At 34.2% G+C, this 24,446-nt stretch overlaps 5 protein-coding genes across 5 annotated transcripts; 4 read left to right on the forward strand and 1 right to left on the reverse strand.

Annotated features, from left to right (window-relative positions):
• Positions 1 to 4,014: 4,014 nt before the first annotated feature.
• On the forward strand, positions 4,015 to 4,787 carry LOC124843963 (zinc-finger homeodomain protein 11-like). The gene has a single exon (XM_047320804.2). It carries the CDS (start codon positions 4,165 to 4,167, stop codon positions 4,690 to 4,692), a length of 528 nt encoding a protein of 175 aa, XP_047176760.1. The 5' UTR covers positions 4,015 to 4,164; the 3' UTR covers positions 4,693 to 4,787.
• Positions 4,788 to 9,007: 4,220 nt separating this feature from the next.
• On the reverse strand, positions 9,008 to 12,217 carry LOC124843972 (uncharacterized). Its single transcript, XM_047320814.2, has 7 exons — positions 11,445 to 12,217; positions 11,316 to 11,354; positions 11,156 to 11,226; positions 10,267 to 10,331; positions 9,991 to 10,080; positions 9,797 to 9,889; positions 9,008 to 9,699 (listed from the first exon to the last, which is right to left on the reverse strand). Exons 1-7 carry the CDS (start codon positions 11,849 to 11,851, stop codon positions 9,292 to 9,294), a joined length of 1,173 nt encoding a protein of 390 aa, XP_047176770.1. The 5' UTR covers positions 11,852 to 12,217; the 3' UTR covers positions 9,008 to 9,291.
• A 1,758-nt stretch (positions 12,218 to 13,975) lies between these two features.
• LOC148205305 (annexin D5-like) lies at positions 13,976 to 17,487 on the forward strand. The gene is made up of 6 exons (XM_088102951.1): positions 13,976 to 14,173; positions 14,353 to 14,498; positions 14,661 to 14,873; positions 16,039 to 16,254; positions 16,341 to 16,430; positions 17,031 to 17,487. The coding sequence occupies exons 1-6, from the start codon at positions 14,098 to 14,100 to the stop codon at positions 17,232 to 17,234; spliced, it is 945 nt and encodes a 314-aa protein (XP_087959077.1). The 5' UTR covers positions 13,976 to 14,097; the 3' UTR covers positions 17,235 to 17,487.
• Positions 17,488 to 18,141: 654 nt separating this feature from the next.
• Positions 18,142 to 20,150, forward strand: LOC124843993 (purple acid phosphatase 17-like). The gene is made up of 7 exons (XM_047320844.2): positions 18,142 to 18,444; positions 18,609 to 18,765; positions 18,874 to 18,981; positions 19,063 to 19,190; positions 19,321 to 19,449; positions 19,555 to 19,622; positions 19,702 to 20,150. The coding sequence occupies exons 1-7, from the start codon at positions 18,268 to 18,270 to the stop codon at positions 19,913 to 19,915; spliced, it is 981 nt and encodes a 326-aa protein (XP_047176800.2). The 5' UTR covers positions 18,142 to 18,267; the 3' UTR covers positions 19,916 to 20,150.
• Positions 20,151 to 21,768: 1,618 nt separating this feature from the next.
• Positions 21,769 to 23,885, forward strand: LOC124843960 (purple acid phosphatase 3-like). Its single transcript, XM_047320802.2, has 7 exons — positions 21,769 to 22,126; positions 22,369 to 22,525; positions 22,639 to 22,746; positions 22,812 to 22,939; positions 23,040 to 23,168; positions 23,263 to 23,330; positions 23,414 to 23,885. Exons 1-7 carry the CDS (start codon positions 21,953 to 21,955, stop codon positions 23,631 to 23,633), a joined length of 984 nt encoding a protein of 327 aa, XP_047176758.2. The 5' UTR covers positions 21,769 to 21,952; the 3' UTR covers positions 23,634 to 23,885.
• Positions 23,886 to 24,446: the final 561 nt, after the last annotated feature.

Raw genomic sequence — 24,446 nt, forward strand, 5'->3', positions numbered from 1 at the left:
TATGTGTCCAACTTATGTATAAGTAGGTTTGACTCGTCTTAAATTGCTACTAGCTCTATTCGATTCATGTCAACATCACACGAATCAGCTTGATTCAACCAAACTGTTATTCGTTTTTTTATCTTAGTTTATACTTTTTCTTTACTTCATACCTGCATGTTAATTCTTTTTTTTTCTTGCTAGATACTGAATACCTCGGAACAATTGAGACGTAGGAGATTTGCGCATATATAACCGATAAATTTTATTAATCATTCACTTATCAGGAAATTTATGATCTCATCAGATTTATACAACAATAGTAAGGATTTACGAATCAGTGATTGGATTGGTTCTCGTGGGACTGTTTCTCTATTCTAAACAGAGGAAAATAATATTTTGCAAAGAGAAACAGAGCATCGATAGGAAAAGAACAGAACTCGGATGGAATGGCCACACAGACGCAAGATTTACCTGCAAACCCTAAAGGAGATCGAATCCGAGGACGACCTCTTCTCCACCTACATTCACGTTGAGAAGCTTGACGATGGCGCGAACGATGCTGGCCATGGTGGAAATGGATCGGTTCAGAGCGTTTATGGAAACCGCGTCGGTACTAGCAGACACAACGACAACGAGAAGTGTTGGAGAGCCATAGAGGTGCGGCTGAGACACCAACACAGTAGCTCCGTCGATGGTTCCTCGTCGACAAGCATGTTCGGAGAGATCATGGAAGCGAATGTGGGAGGTCTCGCGTCCCTTGGTTTTCGCTGGCGACGTCTCCGGTGGAGACCGGAGTCGTGACAGAAGGCGCGGCAGTGACTGGCATGGAGATCTTGAGGGACTATGTTTCGATTAAACTGTGATAGACAGAAGTCGAGTCAATATGATTTTAAGAGTTACAATCATAAGAAAACGAGACAACATATAATTATCCTAAGATAATAATTTTAAATTAAAGAAAAGCAGAGAAGCTTATTATACGTGATGAGTTCTTTTATACATGATATTGCTTGTGTAGTAAGTATACTAAGTATCTTAAAAGGCATTAAGATCCTCTTGCAAGAATTATGATATATATATATATATATATATATATATATATATATATATATATATATATATATATATATATATATAAATAAGAGGTTTAATAGATTATGTCCTAAAATATAGTAAATTTTTTTATTGTATTAGAAAGTATAATGATGTTAACAAAATTTCTTATGTATTTATATTTGGAGGTGGTGTTATTATATAGAGATTAGTTTGACAAACAATTATTATCAAATCATCAATGAAATGAGATTGTTGCTCATGAAAACATGGGTAGTGAAGTTGAATAGTTAACAAACTTTTTAGTTAACATTTCATTCGGAATGAAACCAACCTTATATGTGTCAATATATTGTGATTGCCAATTAACAATAACTATTGTTATAGCTAAATAGTGAAACTATTCTCATTGATGATGTGAAATAAAAATGGAACCTAGCATATCCTTTGAAAACCCTTGGGAGAAATATGATTTTAGAAACATCGAGAAAAATGGTACTTAAGCCACTTGAAAACAAACAAGTAGTGGTAATTCAACCTTCGTAATTGAAAATTCCTTAAATAAGGTTCATATGGGTAAGAACAAGTCACTTGTATTGATAATACTAAATTGATTTCTAATCAATTTTGTCCATTCCTATAGTGTGTATGAAAGTGCGCAGAGACTGCATTATTGAGAGATTAAACTATGATTGAAATTTTATGATATAATAATTTTAGTTTAATCAAAGTTTTAATAATTTTCATATCCTTATGGTGGTGTATGATTTGTAACATATACTTGATGAAATAACCTATATGATTATCTTGGAGTCACTTGTACTAGATCTTGACATGATCTCTAGAACACTCATAAATATTAGACACACACATGGCCTAGTAAGCATAACACAATGATAACAATAAGGATTATGGAATATATTATGATTGGTAAATCATTAACTCACATCAAAGTATTTTGGTTCATATAGTTTGTTATACCAACTACACTATGTCTTAAATTTCTTAATTTAAAACTGATTCATATAGTTTGTTATACCATATATGATGTTTTGCATGTTATTTACCCATGATTTTTCTCTTCTATTCTATCTATCTCTTTATGGTTTGCAATAAGTGAAAAATTGTTGTGAAATTAGTATTGCAAATATCACGAGTATTGGTGTTGCAAAATATCAAGGCATAATCCTACAAATTTTGGTGTTATGGTTGAGATTCACTCCACCAAATATGTAGTCTTCTTCACCATGAATGTAGTGTTTTCTTCTCGAGGGTTTTGATGCTTGAACATCGAGTCTCCTTCACCATTGTCAGCTAATGGTTATCGGATTTTATAACTCACCTTCATTTTATAAATAGTGCATTCTTCCCGCATCTTTCACTCTTTTTTCTCTTTTCTTCTTTCATTATTGTTGTATATTTACTATATAAAAGAGTTTACCTTACTCAATTCTGAATATCTAAAAAACAATCAAGACATTCATGTTGTATCCTGAAAAATTTGTATATACAAAATGGATAAATATATAAGAACATTGATCATTTAAGCCTTAAAAAATTTACTTTGTGTTCTCATGATATTTATAGAACAATATCTTCGTTGATATTGACCAATGACTATAATTCTCACCATCGAATAAGGATGATAATCAAAATTGACCAATGACTACAATTTTCACCACGGAATAAGAATGATAATCAAAATTGAAGTATATGGATTTCACATTGATGCACCGATAAGGAATCATAGAAAGGTGAAGAGAGTCATTGAGAAAGGAAGGAAACACACGGAGAGTTGAAATTTGTTATCTAAAGCATCTATTATCAAATTAGATGGCAACTAAGGATAGAGCAGAAAATAATTAATAAAATGGCAAGTATATGCATAAGAGAAAGATGAAAGGAGGTAGGGTAGGAAGCATATTTTGGTTGTTGCAGCCTTAACAAAGAAAAGAGAAACAAAGTAGTAAACTAAAGTGATAAATGTGTTTGTGTGTGTGGGTTTGTGGGCATGGGATTGACACTGTGACTCTGGACACTGTACAGTGACTGGACACTGAGTGGAGAAAAGGAAGCAAAGCAAAATGGTTCCCAAAAGCTACTGAACCAACCATTATTGTTTTCCGACACATCAAGTGAATGCGTCTTTTGCCTCTCAAAATCCCACCCACTCATTTTTTTTTTCAATTCCTAAATCTTATATTATATATTTCTCATCCTCTCACCATTCTTATACCTCCCACCCAATTATTGCCAACTCAATCTATATAAATTCATTTTCCCATGCACTTATAATAACCATTTTTTTTTCTTTCTTTTAACTTCTTACCACTACTCTTTTCACTTTGCTAACATGTATGTTTTCCAATGACCTTTTTCGGAGTGCACAATCCACAATCCAATGTTTTCTCTCTTCATATATGCAAGTTGTTAAAATAACAACAATAGAATTGGTTTATATTATCTAGATAGATCCAGGAGGAGATGGTTTGACATGTTTATATTTTATTGAGAAGAGAAATTGAGAGTATGAGTAGTAGAAAAGTACAAAAAGAGGGGTGTGTCTGTATCTGTATGTAGAGAGAAAATAATGAAATTCCCCAAGGTTTTGTTTCTGCATTCCAAAGTGAATTATTGGACAGAGCCCATACTGTTGAGGGTCCCTCTGCCTCAACCTTTCCTCATTTCCTTGATAGACACTCATGTCCCTTGCAGGGGCTCGAAATTACTGCTCCATTTTAATATGATACCATGTTAAAAGTATATATATGTGTCAATAAAGTGTTTACTTTTATATAGACCCACTTGGATAATATATATACTTTTGGATAAATAGAACAATTATAATACATTATGCATGTTTATATGTTTGTTAGATTTAGGGTTTAGTCACAGTTTCGTAGTATTGCATGCCTAGAAAACATTATGTTAACAGGATGTTTTGTTGCTTGTGTTTACCTAGTAACAGTGGGTGATGTGGATGTTATTGATGAAGATAGATAATATTGACATGCGTATGTAGATATATAGTGGAAGTTCGCAATAGTGTGTACGTGTCCGTAGAAGGAGAGACACTGTAATTATGGTATCTAAGGATGACTATAGTAGTCATTGCAAACGCGAAGAAAGATGTTGGGTTATATAGTTTATGCACTCTGCGCTTGGAAGCAGAAAGAGAGAGAAATGGAAGGAGGATCTGGAGAGAAGTGGAAGACAGTCTACAGAGAGTGCTTGAGAAACCATGCAGCCAGTCTGGGAAGCTATGCCACTGATGGGTGTGGAGAGTTCACGGTGGACGGCGGGGGGCTGCAATGCGTGGCGTGTGGGTGCCACCGGAATTTTCATCGGAAAGTGAAGTATCCTGTGGGTCCGGAAAGTCCTGAAGCCATGGATTACGGTGGTGAGGGAGGGAGTAAGAAGCGGTTCAGGTCGAAATTCAGCGCAGATCAGAAGGAGAAGATGCTGGCGTTTGCTGAAAAACTTGGTTGGAAGCTTCAGAGGAAGGATCTGGATGATGAGATTGAGAGGTTCTGCAGAAGCATTGGAGTTAGTAGGCAAGTTTTCAAAGTTTGGATGCATAACCATAAGAACTCTTCTTCCTCTTCTTCTGCTTCAGCTTCAGCTTCCACAGGAAACATCTCCTCCCTCACCCATTAACACTGTAACACTATATATTCCTTTCATCTCATCACTTTCAATCTCTGCACTTCTTGTATTTTCTTTTTCTCTTTAATTACCTCCACTTATCATCATCCTCTCTTCATTTTCTTTTCACCCTAACCTAACCACAAACATTATCTAAATTTGTTTACTCTTTAATCTTTCTGCTACAGGATTAATTAACCATTCTCTTACACACACATACATTTTTAGGTCAAAGATTAGTTAAAATAATTATATTTTTAACAACATTTTATATATAAAAAAAATTTAATCAATCAAATTATTGCTTTTTCATGATAATATGCACACACAGGCACACATTCATAATTTAATTTTTTATTTATATATTTTTAAATACCATATTATACATTAAAATTAAAGTATATATAGTAAAGTTTTAAATATATTTTAAATTTTATATACAATTTTGTATACTCCTTCCAAGTGTTGGATTAATTAAATTTGTACTCTATAAATGGTGTTGAATGTAAGATTTGATTAATTTTTACATGTGTAAACAGATAATAACTCTTTCTCTCTTTATATTTGTTGAATTAGAGAGTAAGTCATGATTTTACAATACACACACAACACTTTGTTTCCTTACTTTCATGTCATCCAATCTAATATTTTATTTTCAATCTTCATCCTCACAATCTCATTCATTTAGTACTAAGAAATAGAAGTATCTTCTTGGAATAGACTGAAGAAGTAAGGAAATTGCCCTTCAATATGTTTAAAACAAAGCATATATTTCAAATTTAAATGACAAATTATGCAGATCATTATCTCAATTTATCTTTTAAGGACATTGTTAAGTTTTCATTATGGTTTGTATGGGTAATTTGAGTTTGAAAACATCAATTGATTTCCTCAGTGAAAAATTGGTCTTGAAAACTTCTGGAAAACATTTAAACCTCTATGAAGAATAATGTCATTTTGGAAATCAGGAATTTGTATAGAAGAAAGTGAGAGAAACATATACCACACAATGTGAATTCTCTTAACATGTAGCAACTGATGTTTTTTACACTTATGTAACATATGGTTAGGTATCCACATCATATCTTAGTCTGGTCAATTTACATTTTAAAAAGTAAAAAATATATTATATATAACTTAATAAATTTAATTAAAATTTAAAACCTTTATCAGGATAAAATTTTAAAACATTTGTTATATTTGTGATATAAGATTTGTGCATTTTCATTAAAGTTTATTCTATGTCATAGTTTTCTAGGCAGGCAAAAGCGTTTTCAACAAATTAAGTTACTTATGAAACACAGATATCATTTTTTATTTAATATCCATCCAACACTAGAAATTATTTTTTACTTATAAAATAAATTAACTGGACAAGGGAAAAATATACATTTTTTCTTATTAAATGTTAGAAATGACAAATCAACTTAACTACTCCACACAAACAAAAAAAATGAATGAGGAAAATGAAGTTTAATCATATCATTCACCAAAAGTTAAAATAATTTTTATGGCATAAATAAGTGTGAATAGTTAACTATCCAATTACACAATTAATTATTTACTAATAAAGTATGAAGGAATAGTGATAAAGAACTTCACCAGTATGATCCAAATATTGGACTTGAACTCATCAAATTGTATTCTTAGCAAATAAGTGATTGGCAATAAATTTTGAATGACTTAAATTAGGAGTGAAGGGTGAATAAATGAACACCATGTTATTCCACTTAAATTAGGAGTGAAGGGTGAATAAATAAACACCATGTTATTCCTTCCAGAGTCAGCATGCCAACAAATGTTGAAAACCCAATGACCATAAATAATGGGCTTTGGCCCAATCTAACAAGCATCTCACAATATTCTCTAACATTATACTAATCCACTGAAAAAAATATTGGATTTTGAAAATAAATTTGATGTAATAGAAATTAATGGATTGAGAAAAAAATTGAATTATTTATATTAAGAAAAAGATGACTATATAAATGAAAGAAAAAAGTTTACTAATAACATGATCAATTAGATATATTAAAAAATATTTTAATTAATAAAATCGTAACATTATAATTTTATTTTATATTTAAAAATTAATTTAAAATAAAATATTGTTTGTAACATTCCAAATTTTCAATAGTATTATCAATAAGATAAATTACACATCAATATATTAGAATAGTCATAAAAAACATATATGAACTTTCACTCGTAACCATAATAGTATAACATATACTAAAAAAGAGAATAATATCTTTATTAACAAAAATGCCTCAGAAAGTTAAAGTGTGACTAGAGCTTTATCAAAAGAAACTATACACACACACACACACACACATATATATATATATATATATATATATAACATCAATAACTAAGAAGACTGAGATTGGTCCTTTGCTCCGTCTCCCGCCTCCTAACATTTGATCCAGATACCACTCCTCATCTGCTCACATCTAATTATTGCAATCCAAAAGATAAACAAACACAAACAAAAAGGGTATTGAAAGCATCAGAATAACCTCTAATTACTAACTTCCTATATCAATACATACACTTACACCTATAATCATTTAAAGGAATTTTCCTTGAACTCCTTATAACCATCATTCATATGTCATCACGCCTATATCACAGAATATAAGATACATCATTCCACCACTCACGAATAAACACAATAGAGAAAACACTTAAAAATTTGCAAGGAAACCCAAACTTACTCGCCCAACGAGAGCAAAACCAGTGAGCTCTCACAGGCTAAGCAAGCCTTGCAACTAACACCTAAACACCTTACACACTCGCCCAGCGAACCATATTCGTGAAAACAGAAAACCTCGACAAAGTAGCGAGGGAGCTCGTCCAACCCCTAAAACTCACTATCAAAACCCTTCTTTACTTACCCAACAATCAATTTACTCGTCCAACCCCTCTGAATAAACCAATAGCCCTCCAATCAAAATATCAAGCATCATACAACCAAATTCACTCAATCAAAACAACATTTTCAAAAAACTCATTCATCTTTAACATGTCTAAATCATATTATCATTATAGAAATTCAACAAACATACTTGAAATTAAATACTCAAATCATAAAACTAGCTTCCCTTACCTTAAAAGAAACTACAACCTCTCTACACGGTCCACTACTCTTATTTCGAGTTCAAAGAACTCTCGAGAAACCTATAAACCACAAGAACATGATCAGAGCAAGTTCTTATAACCTTTGATCAACAAAGAAATAAGTAGAAAACTAATCTAACACATGCAAAAAAAACTCATACGCATGAATTTGCGATCACTTAGATACCTTATGATCGTCAAACAAATTATTTAAACATTAGAAATTGTAGAGAAAATGTAGAGAGTTAAAAGAAACATTTTCAGATAGATGATAAGTATTTTAAACAATAAAATAAATTTTAAAATTTTTTATTTATATTATTAAATTATTTAATTTTAAAATATTTGGTCTGATAATTTTAAACTACTCAATGAAAAGTAAGAAATATTTCGAAAGCAAAATATATGCCGTGAACTCTTTCGAAATAACAATACTATATTAAAGTCAAGACATGCTTGCACGACATTTTTTACAAATAGATAAAAATAAGAAAAAACAAATTTTACCTTTTTATAAACAAAAATCAATGTATGCATAAGTTAAAATAAATAAAAACTAATTTTCCTTTTTTTGTTTTTTAGAAATTTTTTATGGAAACTCGTCAAAATAAATTCTTAATTATCATAAACGATTTTAAAATTTTCTGAAAATTTGGTCAGGACTAATAAATTTTAGAATGAATTTTTTTCCCCTTAAATTTAATACTCTCTTATTACCACTCTCGAAATTCAAGAATTTTTCTTGCAAAAATTCAACTTCAGTAACTCTAACGTGTTTATTTAAAAGGATGGTAGAAATTTTATGAACTATTTATTATTTATTTTGAATATATATTTGTTAATTCTTTTGAAATTTAAGAAACATAAATTTATTATTTACGTTTTTTGTTTTTAGCAATTAAATAATTGCTAAAAGAAATTAGGACTAAAAATAACACTAACCAAAAAGAAAAAATCACTTGTGAAAAGGAAGTTTAATGATTTATAGTCTTGTAAAAAAGACCAAACAAGAAAGGTATTTGTAAAAAATTGTGAAGAAAAATAAAATGTTAAATAATATTTGTAAAATTTTTGATCTTGATGGAAACGGACCTTTTGAGAGATAAAACTTTATTGATGAAAATCAAGAGTCCATGCACTGGCACACTAGTTGGTGGGCACGAATGCTCGGGACAGGAAAAAGAAAAAGGTACAGAACTTTCCTATGGACAAAATGAACCACAAATCATGCCTAATTAGAGGTAATAATTACTCACTGTGCTCCACGACAACAACTGCATCGGAGAAAATAGTAATAAATGATGTCCTAACTAAAGGAAGCTCACAGATGGCTTTAGGATTTCAAAATAAAAGAATGCCTGGTTTTATGTAGCTTCAGCATCGATTTACTTTCCTCTACAAAGAACCAGACATTATCCACTCAGACAAGGTGCTTCTTCAATTTTCAATGGTTGAAAATTTCTCGACATTTTCACTCACACCACTACTCATTTAACCTCCTACTCTACTGTTCAGCCATTGAATTATATCCTGTGTGATAGCGTCTCGTTCTGGTTCAAAGAGAAGGTCATGTAAGAAGCCGTCGTATAGTTTGATACTCTTGTCAGTTGAGGAGGCTTCTACGTAGAATTTTTTAGAAGCAATGGGATCAGTTACGGAATCAGCAGTGCCATGGAGAACAAAAAATGGAACTCTTAATTTTTTTACATTTTGCTGCAAGTAGGTTGTAATTCTGAGAATCTCATAACCAGTTCGTACTCTAAGAGGTCCAGTACATACTAATGGATCAGAGTATTTAGCAATTAGAGCCTCCGGGTCTCTAGACACTACCGAACCCTTCTTATATGCAGAACTACATTGATATGTTGGCAGCAAAAATGAAGCTATTGGAGCAAGTACCTACAATGAAGAGGACACGAAGATGAATATGCCAAATCTGACATGTTTTATGCATTCTGGTATAAAACGAAGACGTCAACTAGAAATGTACGCTCACCAGCAAAACAGGATGAGCAGGGGCAACACCAACTGCAGGGGATGTCAATACAGCACCAGCTATGCGAGCTTCAAACTTCGGATCAAGCAGAGCCTACAATTATGATAGAAATAATAAGTTAAATCATTTGTACTTCTTGAGCTTTCCCCTTTTACTAGTAATTGCAACAATCTTGTATTAAAAAAAAGTATTACCTTAAGAGTAATGGCTGCTCCCGTCGAGTGTCCAAAGCAGAAACATGGGAGTCCAGGATTTTCATTTAGAACCTTTTCCAAAAACGTTTTCTGTTTATCAAAATGTTAAAAATTGTTTCAGTGTTCTTCCAATCAGAAAAAAAATTCTATATCAGTCCTCCCATTGCGTCTCTCATGAAACTTCTGCCCACCACCGTGCATACTCAAAACATAAATCACACCACCATTTTTCTATGCATTGTCAAAACTTTGGTAGAATGCAGTTTAGAAACGTACCATATCAGACACGGCATCATCAAGAGAATGGACATAACCATGTAACCCATCACTTCCACCGTGACCTATAGATGTAAACGGAACAGGAACATGAGAGTTGAGCAAATACTGAGGAGATGAAAAACAAACATTCTACCGTATATAAAATTATCATAATTCTAACAAGTTGCAACGCAATGTATCAAACCCATACAAGCTTGATTTAACAAAGAAAAGGAAACCTATCCTCCGAGGGCCCAGAAAGAACCAAACGAATAGAAATTTTTAAATCAGGCCCTTGCATTGTTTTATCGTTTAAAACAGCACTAGAGAACTCTACATATTCCAAACTCTTAATAGCCAAGTTTTGTAAAGACAACTTGGGCATATTCCAAGCCGATAAGAGGCATCTTAAAAACTACACATGAATATGAATTCAACGAATTTATAGAAATGTTCAATCTACATAAATATTAAATTGTTAATTAAAAACGCATATATTTGCAGACTTCAGAGACAAGCTTAACATTTTAATAAGCTGGACACTTCCTTCTGTCTCACGATTTGTTTCTACGCATTTTGCCGATTAATAAGAAAATGCGCGACAACAGTTATCATTAATGTTCTAAAGACAACCTCTGAACTGAATCGAGCACTGTTACATACCAACAGGACAACAAGAGCAACATGAGAAAAAAATAAAAAAATAAAAAGAAATCGGACTGTTCATAATGCAATGAATGTTAATAATGATGGAGTTTAGTCTGAATTAGGAACATCGACACAAACCATTTGTCGCGTATAGGATAAAGTTTTTAAACTGGTGTTTTAAAGTCGCGGCCAAATGTTAGTGGGAGGGAGTAAAATGTAGGAAAATTGATTTGTAAATAAAATTGTGGAGAAGTCTTACCAAGCCAATCCATGGCGTAAACCTTGAAACCATTAGCATTGAGCTGCTTGGCAAAGTCAGTGTATCTGCCACTGTGAGAAAAAAAAGGGTGAGGATGAGGAGTAATTGTTAAAAAATAAAGGGAGGGGAGGAAATTAGAATCAGAATTAGGATTGGATACCTGTGTTCATTAAGTCCATGCATAAGAAAAACAAGTCCCCTGTGTTAATGCAGAGATGGGAGATGGTTAAGAATGAATTAAGATGAAGGAGATTGTGGCAACAGAGGAGATGAGAGAAGAAGGAGTAACCTGATGGTATGGTTAGGGGAGCGGGGAATCCAAGACTGGGTGAAAATGGTGTCACCCCTGGAGGAAGCGATGAGGCGGTAGTCCCTAAAAGAGGTAGGATGGGCGTGTGCGTGGTCGGCGTCGGCGTCCTCCATGACTCTCCGAATGGCGAGAGCCCTCCTGGCGGTGGAAGAGGTAGAAGCAGCGGCGCTCTTCCATGCGAGTCGCGAGGAGAGGAGAGTCCCTTTGCGGAAGGGAAAGAGAAGGAGCAAAACGACAGCGTTGAAGAAGGCAAGGAGGGCCTTGAGGGCTCGCAGGGAAAAGAGGGCGCGGATTCTGCCGCTGGCTCCGGACGTCAAGATCAAGGTGGAGGCCTGGTTTCCCCTGCAAGACACGCCCTCACATCCCATTGCCGTTGCTATTGCCATTGCCGATGCTTCCTAATCTTCCCCTGCTTCCTGTCCTATCCTATCCTCGATGAAGAACAACGCAATCAAAATCACTCACACCAGATTCAAAATTCAAAATCCGATCCCCCAAATTAGTACGCACCCAAATTTAGCAGATGAAGAAGAAGGAGAATGGATGAATGTTATTTATTAAGTATATAAAAGACAGGAATTTTGGAATGGTATCGTAGCACGTTGAACGTTGGTGAAAGTGGATTGTTCCAGAAGGTGCCGTGGGGGTGGTGACCCTAACATGTGGGGAATTCCATAACCACATCCACCTGTGTCTCTCACCGCACGACACGTGGGTGGTATGCGGCGAAAAATATTACTTCACGACCTTCAATAACATGTTCCCTCTTTTGTCCCTGTCCCACCTTCTCTCTCTCATTCTCCTTTGCATGCAGTCAACAGCTTTTTCGGATCATCCTCAACTGCCCCGTTTCTAAACATTTTATCCACAACTCTCTCTCTCTCTCTCTCTCTCTCTCTCTCTCTCTCTGTCTGAATATTATTTTCATCTTTACCATAATTTATCTAATTTAAATAAATAATCTCTTGTCAGAAAAATGCTTTCAAAATCTATTCTAGAGTTTCAGAAAAAAAAATTACTTTATATATTAATATAATTAAATTCCAACTTTTTTATTTAATATTATATTTTTAATTTATATATTTGTAATGTAATTATGTTAATATATAAAGTAAAATCATAAATAATGTTAATGTATATATTTGTTCACGTATATATTGCAATAAAGAAAGTCTTTAATGGAAATTCCTATAATTTTGTAACAATAAATTATAGATTAAATAAAAATTATATTTAGGATGTAGTTGAATTATTTTGTAATTTATAAGAAGTTTTCTTAGTTTATATTTAGTAAAATATGATAACAAGTGTGAAATGTAAATTATATAAATATAAATGTAAACCATAAGTTACCTCTTAAGGAGTGTATTTAATTCTCAATAAAACATATTCATAATTTTTTTAGTTTTAAAAAAGTAATTATGTCATGTATTTATGACAAATTAAAACTATATAATTTATAATAAAAGATTGAATAAATAACGAAAACCCCATCAATGCAAATATCGTATTGTGTATAAAGTTTTTTATGATATGATTTGCTATTGGATTAGTTTGTATCCTACCAATGTAAAATATAAATTTAAATATAGGTATTATGTTATTTAAATTGGAAGGGTTAAGTTTTATATGATATCATCATAGACCCTCTTGTCAATATAATAAAACATGTTGCGGCCATCCTCATTGAATAAAAGTATTATAAAAAAGACACAGATGTAACCATGAAATACGTTACATTTGTAGAATTGATTTCCTTTTATTACCTTATTTTTAATTGGTCAAGTAATGTTGGTCTAAGTAACGTAAGTGAATACTTATCCTACCAAGTTTCATTGTTTCACGAATTCAGTTTGCCACAACAGAATGTCAAATATTAAAAAATTACAAAAATAAACATAAAAATTATATATATATATATATATATATATATATATATATATATAATATCTTATATTATCTACTATTACGTCTCTACGTCCGAATATATTTTTTTTACTTTACTATAATCTATCAAAATCTAAATAAATTATATGTTGTCAGAAAAACATTTTTAAAAGAAAGTACCGGAAGGTTCCCAAAAGAGGAATCCAAATTACACATCACTCCTCTGGGTAATAATATAAATAAAGAAATGTTAATTGACTTCTGGCTGTCATTGTTTTGAATCCACTCAAGACTTTGTCCTTGAAGTGGCTTAATTTATGGAAAATATTTTTTAATAATTTTTTTTACAAGTTTTTTTATAACCGTTTATATAATAGCTTATAACTTTGATGTCCGTGTTAAATACATGGATTAATAAAATAGTTGACTAAAAAAATTGTTAACATATATTTTGAGAGAACGTGGTATAAAATGACACGTATTTATATTTGATACGTATTATTATGAAAGAATGAATTTTTATATTTTAAAAAATAATATTAAATAAATATAAAATAGTGACGTGTGTAGAAGAGAAAATATTAAATTGAATGGTTGCGTGAAAAATAATATTTAAGATTATTCATTTGAGGATTGAACGGTAAGAGAAGTGGTGAATTAGGTGATTGATGAATCAAAAACCGATCCCCTTCTGCTCTTTGGTCTGCGTTTGAAAGAAGAAACGAGTTTGTTTTTGGATACGAAAATGGCGACCTTGAATGTACCCCCTGTTCCTCCCTCCCCAAGAGACGACGCCATAGCTCTTTATACCGCTTTCAAAGGTCCTACCATTTTCTCTCTCATGGCTTCTTTTTCCTTCTCTCATGTTCCACAATCTTACGTTAATTCACTCCATTAAATTCGCTCAATTAATTACGCATGCATGTTCATAGCACAAACAATCAATGCACAAATAATTTCTTTCCAGATCCAAATTACTTGTGCTGATTCGTTTTTGCAGGATTTGGATGTGATACTGGCGTTGTCATCAATATACTTGCTCATCGAGATGCCACGCAGCGTGCCTATATTCAACATGAATTCAGGACAATGTATTCCACCGACCTTCTCAAACGTTTATCTTCTGAGCTTTCTGGCAAATTGGAGGTACTTTTATTCTTAGGGATTCGATTTTACTTCATCACAAACATGCCTTCCTCTGCTTATCACATCATTATATGTGTGTATGTATATGACTGTGTGTGCGTGTGTTTCGTTTCCGACACTTTTTAATTGCTTCGCTTTGGCCTGTGTTTTATGGTTCCATAGACAGCAGTTCTGCTTTGGATGCATGACCCTGCTGGGCGTGATGCCCTTATCCTCAGGCAGTGCCTGACTGCGGAAAATCTTGAAGCCACCACTGAAGTATTATGTTCGCGAACTTCTTCCCAGCTCCAGTATTTAAGACAGGTTTACCACACTAAATTTGGTGTTTATCTGGAGCATGAAATCGAAAGATACGCCTCCGGGGATCATAAAAAGGTGAATCTTCTCGTTCTCCTTGTCTGTATTTCGCTATCAAGAATTATTCATATTAAGATTTGTATCTGTTGGCCTCTGAAGTCATGCGCTCTTTTGATTCCTAAGCACCCTTGCAGCATTGATGCTAAAGAAATTAAAACTGCAATATGCTTGTCTGATGACTCAATGTTCACCAGAGGTGTATTAGTATATTTCTGAAATCATTGGTGGATATTTCCATTTAAGACTCCATGTGCTTGTGGTCTTTCTATTCTACTCAGAAATTTACAGATGAATGACTTTTACCAAATCGTTTGAGGCAAGGGTCCAGTTATGTAATCGGGTTAGCCTGCAACTTGTCAAGAAACGAATAAAGCACCCAACTGCAAGAACGACAAAACCGGAAACAAACTAAATCAAAAAAATCAAACAAGGGAAAATAAACAAAAATGAATACAGGATATACATGATTTAATCTTAAAGACCTACATCCATGAGAAAAGGAGCAAAATAATTCAGTATCGGATAATAAGAGAACAAGATCAAGCCTGTACAAAAAGTGTTCACTTGGCCATTGTATCACCACTGTTCAGAAACAAAAAACAAGAAAACCCAGTTCTTAACTCTATTTCCTCCTTTCTCTCTCATTCTTTCAATAACCGAGTAGTACATGAAATGAACCTCTCCTCTCTACACATCCACCGTAGAATAACACCTATATAGTCACTAGACACAAGATCACAAAGAATAATCTCCAAACAATCCTCTAGAACAAGTTAGTTGTAATCAATAACTAAACGGAACAGAAAAACTCGATGCAACCATTTGTGACAACTTGCAACGGATTTATAGGCGCTTCTAATAAGAATATAGCAGCAACGCCAACAAAATTTTTTGAATCCATACAAAAGATTGAATGCTTGATGGCAGTTCCAAGATTTCAATCTCAAGTCAACCGTGGGATGGAAGGGGACTAAATTTCCGGTATATCCATTAATTCAAATATGATGGTGTGTTTCATTGCATTGCACGTCTCTTGAGGGAAACCGTGTTCAATTGTTTGTCGTAGATCACATTTGATGTAAAAATTCTGGTTCATTCCCTTTATTCTCTACACTAATCACCTCTCAGTTCCTTGTATATTCAAATAAAGCGTGTTACTTTCTATCCAAAATTCTTGATGCAGATGTTGCTTGCTTATTTAACCATTCCGCGTTCTGAAGGCCCTGAGGTAAATAGAGAGATAGCTGAGATGGATGCAAAGGTTCTCTACAAAGCAGGGGAGAAGAGGCTGGGAACTGATGAGAAAACTTTTGTGCAAATATTTAGTGAACGGAGTGCAGCACATTTGACTGCTGTAGATCATTATTACAATAGCATGTATGGACACTCATTGAAAAAGGTATCTTTACCATTTTTTTGTTTCCTTTGAATGTAGTCTCTCCCAAGGTTGTTTTTCTTGTGCTTATCCCATTTGAATATGTACAGGCAGTAAAGAAGGAAACATCAGGAAATTTTGCTCTCTCACTTTTGACAATTCTTCAGTTTTCTGCGAATCCTGCAAAGTATTTTGCAAAGGTATTCCCCCTGGCTTGAATTTTGTGTAGTTGCTTCTCGTATTGCCATTATACTTGGAAGGGGATCACAACGTTTTCATTCGATGATAACTCTTCATTTCGTAAGAAACAAGGATAGGATGATGGTGAGAATCAAGTGAAAACTGGTGCAAGATAAGATGATTATGTTATAGTTACTGTTAAGACGTTTTTTCGTTGAAAAATCTGTAAGCAACTTTAGCAAGGAGTTTTTGAAACAAATTAATTATGCAGTTGAAAATGTTAGAAACTTGAACGAAGATGATCATTTACTACATATCTTCATGGAGTTCAGACATTGTAGGCTTTGGCAGGGTCATGAGCCTCTCAAGGGTAAAAATCAATGCAGTGTGCAGTGTCAGTTACTTTGTTCAGAAGGCTGACATTGATTTTTATACTGCAGAGAGGATCCTAACCCCGTTTAGCAGGACTTATAAATGTATTATGGATCAACAATTCTTCTTTCTCTAACTTCTTGGTGATTTTTGTAGTAGTTGGTTCTGTAAGCACAAGTCAACTCCTTGAAATTTCTAACTGACAAGACAATGAGATTTGCTTTAAATTCAACTTTTGCACCGTGTAGATGTTGCGCAAGGCAATGAAAGGTTTGGGGACTGATGACACAAGACTTATAAGGGTGATTGTAACAAGAGCTGAGATTGATTTACAACACATCAAAGCAGAATATTTAAAGAAATACAAGAAGACGCTCAACGACGCAGTCCACTCAGAAACATCTGGCCACTACAGGGCTTTTCTTCTCTTACTCTTGGGTCCCAATCAGTAGACAAAAATTTTCAACCATGTTTTGGTAATAAATTCAGCGTATGACGTTGAATATATGAGCAGGTATTTTCTGTATTGGTTTAGTTAGCGTGTGGTACTTTGTAAATAATTTCTACACGTATTTGGTTTCATCATGTATTTGCTTGCCATATCATCACCAATGCTCGGATAAAGGATTGGCGTGTTGTTTCCATTTCAAACATTTGTAATTCCTTTGCTTGTGTTCATGTTCTGTCTCGATGGTTCTTCTTTCATGGATTCCGGAATGATTCTGTCTCGACGGTGCTTCTATTCTTTAGTAAATTTTAATTTTTTAAATTATTTTTACTGTAAATTTTAATTAGAAAAAAAAAGGGTAGGGATTCAACATGCTCGGCTAGATTGATAGGGGAAAAAAAGACTAATGAGCTAAAAAGGTTGTAAGCTTCAAATCATGCGACAGAGATGAGAATTTAATTGATTGATATTAAATTAAATCAAATGGTTCAATCTCCTTAAATACACACATGTATGTTTAGTCTTTATAAACATCATTCTGTCTCAATCTTTACAAAAATATTTGCTAATTTTAAAATTTCTAAAATTTTCTAGCCAATCCTTTTAGTTATTATCATTAATCGTAATTAATTTAATGCTAAAATATTAATCCATTCAATTAAGACAACACATAAGTAAAATAATAATTTATAACGTATGAGTTTTAATTAGGTAATATATTTATTATTAACATAAATGTGGTAATTATATCATTAACTTTTTCCATTGGTAAGAGGAGGAGCAGCAGAGCATAGCATCCGAATATTCTGCCTCATATGCCTTTCTCGTGAGATGGGTTTGGAATATGCTGATTCGTCCCACTCTTGCATGGCATATTCGAATATATCATCACCCGCTTCCTTCGATATCATTGGATACGATCTTTTTCTTTTCTATTTCCTTCATCGTCTCTCTCCATAGTTACTCTCAAGTCTTACGTTGTTGCTCCACGTCATCCCAGAAAGCTTGCTCCTTCTGCTGTTCCAACCACACTCACCATGTCCATCTCCTTTCTCTTCACCCTCATCGTCACCTCTGCCCTGTGTGTTCTTTCTGCATCTGCTCATCTCCAGAGATTTCCACACTCATCTAAACATGGTGCTTCTCTTAGCTTCTTGGTGGTCGGTGACTGGGGCAGAAGAGGCTCTTACAACCAATCACAAGTCGCTTTTCAGGTTTCTTTTTATGTTTCTTCATCCGAAACATTTAGGTGTTGTATCATTATTTAACTCGTTTTCATCTTCTAGCATGTTATAGCGTCTGGTCTTATAGATTGCTCCTGGTTGCATCCTTTAACGGATGAAAAATGTCATTTTTACTTCTGAAAATGAACATGCAGATGGGAAAGGTGGGAGAGAAATACGATGTAGACTTTGTAGTTTCCACTGGGGACAATTTCTATGACAATGGACTAATCAGTGAACACGACAACGCGTTTGAAGAGTCGTTTACCAAAATTTACACAGCAAAAAGCCTGCAAAAGCGGTGGTATAGCGGTAATTTTCTAAACAAATAATGATGAAGACGACAAAGGAGTTACATTAGAGTGCAGAGTGTAGTAGATCTTGTCATATGCATAACCTTTTGTATCATGGTGGATGCAGTGTTAGGCAACCACGACTACAGGGGTGATGCAGAAGCCCAACTCAGCCCAGTCCTTAGAAAAATGGATAGTAGATGGCTCTGCCTGAGATCATTTATTGTAGATTCAGGTATTGTCTTTGCTTCTTTCGGGTTTATCTTCTAGGGGTTAAAACCAACCATTGCAGTAATCTGATGTACTTCTTCTACAGAGCTGGTTGAGATTTTCTTTGTAGACACGACTCCTTTTGTTCAAGAGTACTTCACTGAACCAAAGGAACACAAGTACGATTGGCGTGGCATTGGACCACAGAAACCTTATGTTAACAACTTACTCAAGGTATGCATACACGATTCCTTACTTTTTTACTGCAAAAGCTAACCATTTGAACAATTTGAAATATATGAAACTTGCAGACTGGAAAATTACATGAAGATGGATTAAAAATAGTGTTTTGAATCATTTTCAGGACCTAGAATTGGCACTGGGGGAATCAACTGCAAAATGGAAGATTGTTGTCGGTCACCATGCCATTAGAAGTGTTGGGCATCACGGTGATACTCAAGAACTTGTAGAGAAGCTGCTCCCGATCCTTCAGGTAACTAAAAGCTAAGAACTGAAGATGATCCTCGTCTCCCTCCTTGTGTAAAATAATTTCCTAGTTCCTCTAACCAACTGGGCTGATTTTACTTTCAAATTTCAGGCAAATAATATTGACTTCTACATTAATGGGCATGATCATTGTCTTCAACACATCAGTGACACAGAAAGGTAAAACTGAATGAATTGATATTATAGAAGGAACGAAGCCAAAGTAATGTATTTATCTGATAAAGGAACTTGTTTGCAGCCCCATTCAGTTCCTGACTAGCGGGGCAGGGTCAAAGGCTTGGAGAGGAGACATTAAACAAACGAATCTAAGAGGCCTAAATTTCTTCTATGATGGACAAGGCTTCATGTCCGTCAAATTCACTCAGACCGATGCCACCTTTGAGTTCTATGATGTTTTTGGCAACGTTTTGCACAGACTGGCTTCTTCAAAACAGCTACATTCTTCCACGTAAAGTTCAGAGCCACACTTTTGACGTTGAGATTCTAAAACGAAGACCGACCCAAATTGGTTGAGATCAAATTCAAAACCAATCCTTGATGTCATGCTTTAGTATAACAGAAATGAAAATATGATGTCTGAACTCCAACTTTTCCATTGTGATTCATCAGAGACGGACTCGTAAAATTTAAGGGCTTTCACTCCAACATTACCAATCAATAATATAATAATTGAATTGTTATCAGGAATATGTGGTTTATAAACCTCGTTAAATCTAAAGCAATCCAACATTTCCACTAGTCCTGAATCCATTGATTTTGTAGATAAGAATTTGTAAGGATGGGGAAATGGAAGCATGCGTTGGTGATATCCAATATCCACTGTCTTCTTATACGCCACCATTAAAATACGACTATGTTTTAACACCTGAGGACGTTTAAAAGACAAATGATTCAGGGATATAATTTGGAAATTTGAGAACAGCAAGAACACCGAAATCCCATGAGGTGGTACAAAAGGAAATTCACTTACGATTGTTGACTTTTTTTATGCTTTATTACCTATTAAATAACTGCCTTTATTTCTAGGAAGGAATAAGTGGTACATCTTTTCGTTCATTATGTATATAATTTTTTAGTTAGTTTCTTTTTGTAAGGCTTATAAAGTTGTTTTTTTATGCAGTTTCTACACAATTAAGTTGTATGAAATCGGTTTTTCTTTGAGTCTTATCAATTAGTATTAGAGTTCTACAAGGGATCTGAAATAGAGTGAGCAAAGAGTGTGATACAGGATGAGAAAACAATGTGAAGAGAACATTTAGATCAAAGGCACAGTGCGATTTCATGTCTATCTCAAAAAAATTCGTTCAACTGCTATCCCATGGTTCAATAGGCATTATGACTTCTAGTCCATGACCATAGAAAATTTCTTACGTAGCAAAGAATTATGGTAACTTGTGGAAGACGAAATTCCAACGCTGAATGCGGCACCAATTGAGACTCAAAGGAAAGTTGTAATAGACGCACATCTTAAAGAACTAAAGGTGAAGAATTTCCTGTTCCAGACAATTGATCGAAAAATAAGGAAAACAATGTTGAATAAAAATACATCACAAGCGATATGGAGTTTCATGCAATAGAAGTATCAAGGTACAACAAGGGTTAAACGTGCTCAGCTTCAGGCCTTCCGACGTGAGTTTGAGTTTGAGTTTTTAACAATAAAAGAATCCAATGTGATATGCTCCATTAAGGAATCCAAATAGTTAGTTTCTCATATCTTTAACCTAAAAATTCAACTATGTGGTATGCTCCATTAAGGAATCCAATGACCCAAGCACCTTGAATCTTGACGAACTTCATGGGAGTTTGCTAGTGCATGAACAGAGAATGTAAAGTTGGATCAGTCGGTTTTTCTCTGAGTCTAATCAAATTTGCAACAGTATTATTACTCAACCGCCCTTTACCTACCTTTGGAGGAAAATGATTCCGTCTATCTCTAGCTAACTAAATATAACTTTTGAATTAATATACATTAAAAGACTCAGTTAACTTAAATAGAATATGCTCCAAAACCATCTTAACTTTAGCTTCAGAAAATCGATTTTGAAAGAGGTTTACACTTTGGATATATATTATGAGTTGGGCATTTTCCGTATAGATGATGTGGCCATCTGAATACCAAACGTTGCACAAAAAGGATTTTTAGTAATAGTGGAGGAGGTAGGAAGTTGCAACGAACGTGCACAAGCTAATATGTGGGTCCACTGAGAACCTATTATTAGTATGCCGGGCCATAGTGTCATTGGAACGAATAAGTTATCTACGCTACTTTGACAAAAACGCTTGTTTCAGTGGGATTTTCTTACGATATTGTTAAAACAGCTTTTATGTAATTTTACCTGTGCAACCAATATACAGTAAGTTCGTACGCGACATCATGTTAAGCCACACAACTCTACTATTATGTCATAATATGCTCTTAAGATGCAAGAATCTTTTTCTTTATTACATAACAACAAAGTAAGGAGTTGAAGACACCCACACACAAAAACATGGCTGGTTTGGGTGTATGGATGATGGCTTTCATTAGTCTGTGTTCTCTGAATGTATCTGCTCTTCTCCAACGCCTACAGCACCCTGTCAAAGCGGATGGATCACTTAGTCTTGTGGTCATTGGAGACTGGGGAAGGAAAGGAACGTACAACCAATCAGAAGTTGCTGCTCAGGTCTTTGTTACAATCATTCTTTGTGAATCCTTAACTCTATTCTGTGTTCCAATCTAGTGCCTTAATTAAGCACATCATTTTGTGAATCCTTTTACTTGCTCGTTTGACGCATGGCTTTGTTCTTTTGCTGCGATGTATGTGTAATTGGTTAAAGTAATGGTCATGGAATGGATCTCTCTCTCTCCTAAAGCAAAAGCTGGTGCTTTTTAGACTCTCATCTCTTTGCCTATGTGATATGTCAGATGGGAAGAGTTGCAGAAAAGTTAAATATCGACTTTGTGATATCCACCGGAGACAATTTCTACGACGATGGTTTGACTGGTGTAGACGATCCAGCATTTGAATTTTCCTTCTCAAAAGTTTACACTGCCAAGAGCCTCCAAAAGCAGTGGTATAATGGTGAGTTCAGACACACCAACTATTGATGTATAAGCAAAAATTCTTAGCCAGCTAAACTGTTCCTTTAATCTTCCATTCTTCTGTCCATTAAATGTGATGGACACTGATTTCAGTGTTGGGAAACCACGACTACAGGGGAGACGTGGAAGCACAACTGAATCCAATCCTTCAGAAAATCGATCCCAGATGGATCTGCAAAAGATCATTCATAGTTGATACTGGTAACGTGGCTTCTCATCTTGGATACCAATCATTAAGTATTCTGCTAATCTCAAAAACTCTACAGAAATTGCTGAGTTCTTCTTTGTCGATACAACACCTTTTGTGGACAAGTATTTTCTTGAGCCGAAGGACCACAAGTATGATTGGAGAGGAGTGCTTCCAAGGGAGAGATATTTATCAAAGCTCTTAAAGGTAAATCTCTTAATATTTATCATCACAACGGATTAAGATAAAAAAGCAAATCCAATACATTTTTCCCTTTTTCTTTCTGTGTGTGTGGTTTTGAACATAGGATCTGGAAGTAGCATTAAAGGGTTCTTCTGCCAACTGGAAGATTGTTGTGGGGCATCATCCCATAAGAAGCATAGGACACCATGGTGACACCCAAGAGCTCATAAGGCAGCTTCTGCCAATTCTTGAGGTCATTCAGCCAAGATATATTAGAGACAATCCTATTCCTATCCTAGACTAGTGAAAAATGAATGCAACCTTAACCGATGAAATTAAAATTGCAGGCAAATGATGTGGATATGTACATTAATGGGCATGACCATTGCTTGGAACACATAATTAGCACAAGCAGGTGTGTGTTAACGATTTGTTTGCTAACTAAATCACCTCTAAATCATGGTAATTATATGATGGTATTATTGAGTGTTGTTGCAGTCAAATCCAATTCTTAACCAGTGGTGGAGGTTCAAAGGCATGGAAAGGAGACATCGATAAAAATAGGAAAGACGGCACAAAGTTTTACTATGATGGACAAGGATTTATGTCTGTGGAGCTGGAACAAACAAATGCAAAAGTTGTTTATTATGATATTTTTGGCAAAGTTCTGCATGTTGTGAATCTGTCGAAGGCGTTAGGTTCTGTCCATGCCATATAGAAGAGACTAGTTCAGGAAAGCAAAAATTAAAGATGAAAAGGAAAGATATCTATCATATGTAATGAAATGAATAAGAGTGACCAATGAAAGATTACTGTCATTAATAATGAAAAAATATCAGACACGGCATGCCCCAATAGAGGTCCGATATGTGGCCTAAATAGTTGAAGGTGACAGTGTAATAATGGTTGAATATTCAAATATCTTTTATTGTAGGAAGAAATTGTAAGTGATGTTTCTTTTGATTTTGCATATATGGGCTCATTACACCAACTACATATATGGGCTCATTACACCAACTGCATGAGAGATGTGTCAAGTACATTACAACGCCTGCCAAACTTTCATACGAGGTTAAATAATATAAAAAAAGTAAAAATTCAAAAGTCTTTCTTTGTCCCTTTTATATTCATGGAGAGATTTTAACCAGCAAAACAAAATGACACGAGTCATTCATAACTGTAAAACTGAATGCGAGTTTCTCTTATAGAAGATGTATAGTAGACCAACCAATGAATTTTCGACAAGAGTACAATATTGGAAAAAGAGGAAGTTAAAGAAGAAAATTGAAGTAATCATGAAAGCAAGAGCATTTCACTCCACAGAAACAAAGTAATGGTTCATAGCAATGAATGATTTGTTAAGACGTCATTTTCCGCAAGTGAAAAAGATTTGAGCCAAAATTTATCAAAACTGTAAAATTCATAACTGTAAAAATTCATCAAATGCACGAGCTTACTAAGTCATAGTTGAAAGGTCTAAATGGAACTAGGAAGGTACAAGATCAATTGAAAATTAAAAAAAGAAAACACA

The sequence above is a fragment of the Vigna umbellata genome, chromosome 1, assembly GCF_029865625.1.
Source record: "Vigna umbellata cultivar VRB3 chromosome 1, Vumbellata_1.0, whole genome shotgun sequence".
Taxonomy (NCBI): Eukaryota; Viridiplantae; Streptophyta; class Magnoliopsida; order Fabales; family Fabaceae; genus Vigna; species Vigna umbellata.

Excerpts from the sequence above, each read along its gene's own strand:
- LOC124843960 (XM_047320802.2), top strand. The coding sequence starts at position 21,953 with ATGGCTGGTTTGGGTGTATGGATGATGGCTTTCATTAGTCTGTGTTCT. Across the intron at positions 22,526-22,638 it reads CCAAAAGCAGTGGTATAATG|TGTTGGGAAACCACGACTAC; the intron begins GTGAGTTCAGAC and ends CACTGATTTCAG. Across the intron at positions 22,940-23,039 it reads ATTTATCAAAGCTCTTAAAG|GATCTGGAAGTAGCATTAAA; the intron begins GTAAATCTCTTA and ends TTTTGAACATAG.
- LOC124843963 (XM_047320804.2), top strand. The coding sequence starts at position 4,165 with ATGTTGGGTTATATAGTTTATGCACTCTGCGCTTGGAAGCAGAAAGAG.
- LOC124843972 (XM_047320814.2), bottom strand. The coding sequence starts at position 11,851 with ATGGCAATAGCAACGGCAATGGGATGTGAGGGCGTGTCTTGCAGGGGA. Across the intron at positions 11,355-11,444 it reads TCCCCTAACCATACCATCAG|GGGACTTGTTTTTCTTATGC; the intron begins GTTACTCCTTCT and ends GCATTAACACAG. Across the intron at positions 11,227-11,315 it reads CATGGACTTAATGAACACAG|TGGCAGATACACTGACTTTG; the intron begins GTATCCAATCCT and ends TTTTTCTCACAG.
- LOC124843993 (XM_047320844.2), top strand. The coding sequence starts at position 18,268 with ATGTCCATCTCCTTTCTCTTCACCCTCATCGTCACCTCTGCCCTGTGT. Across the intron at positions 19,450-19,554 it reads AGCTGCTCCCGATCCTTCAG|GCAAATAATATTGACTTCTA; the intron begins GTAACTAAAAGC and ends TTCAAATTTCAG. Across the intron at positions 19,623-19,701 it reads CACATCAGTGACACAGAAAG|CCCCATTCAGTTCCTGACTA; the intron begins GTAAAACTGAAT and ends ACTTGTTTGCAG.
- LOC148205305 (XM_088102951.1), top strand. The coding sequence starts at position 14,098 with ATGGCGACCTTGAATGTACCCCCTGTTCCTCCCTCCCCAAGAGACGAC. Across the intron at positions 14,499-14,660 it reads AGCTTTCTGGCAAATTGGAG|ACAGCAGTTCTGCTTTGGAT; the intron begins GTACTTTTATTC and ends ATGGTTCCATAG. Across the intron at positions 16,431-17,030 it reads CTGCAAAGTATTTTGCAAAG|ATGTTGCGCAAGGCAATGAA; the intron begins GTATTCCCCCTG and ends TGCACCGTGTAG.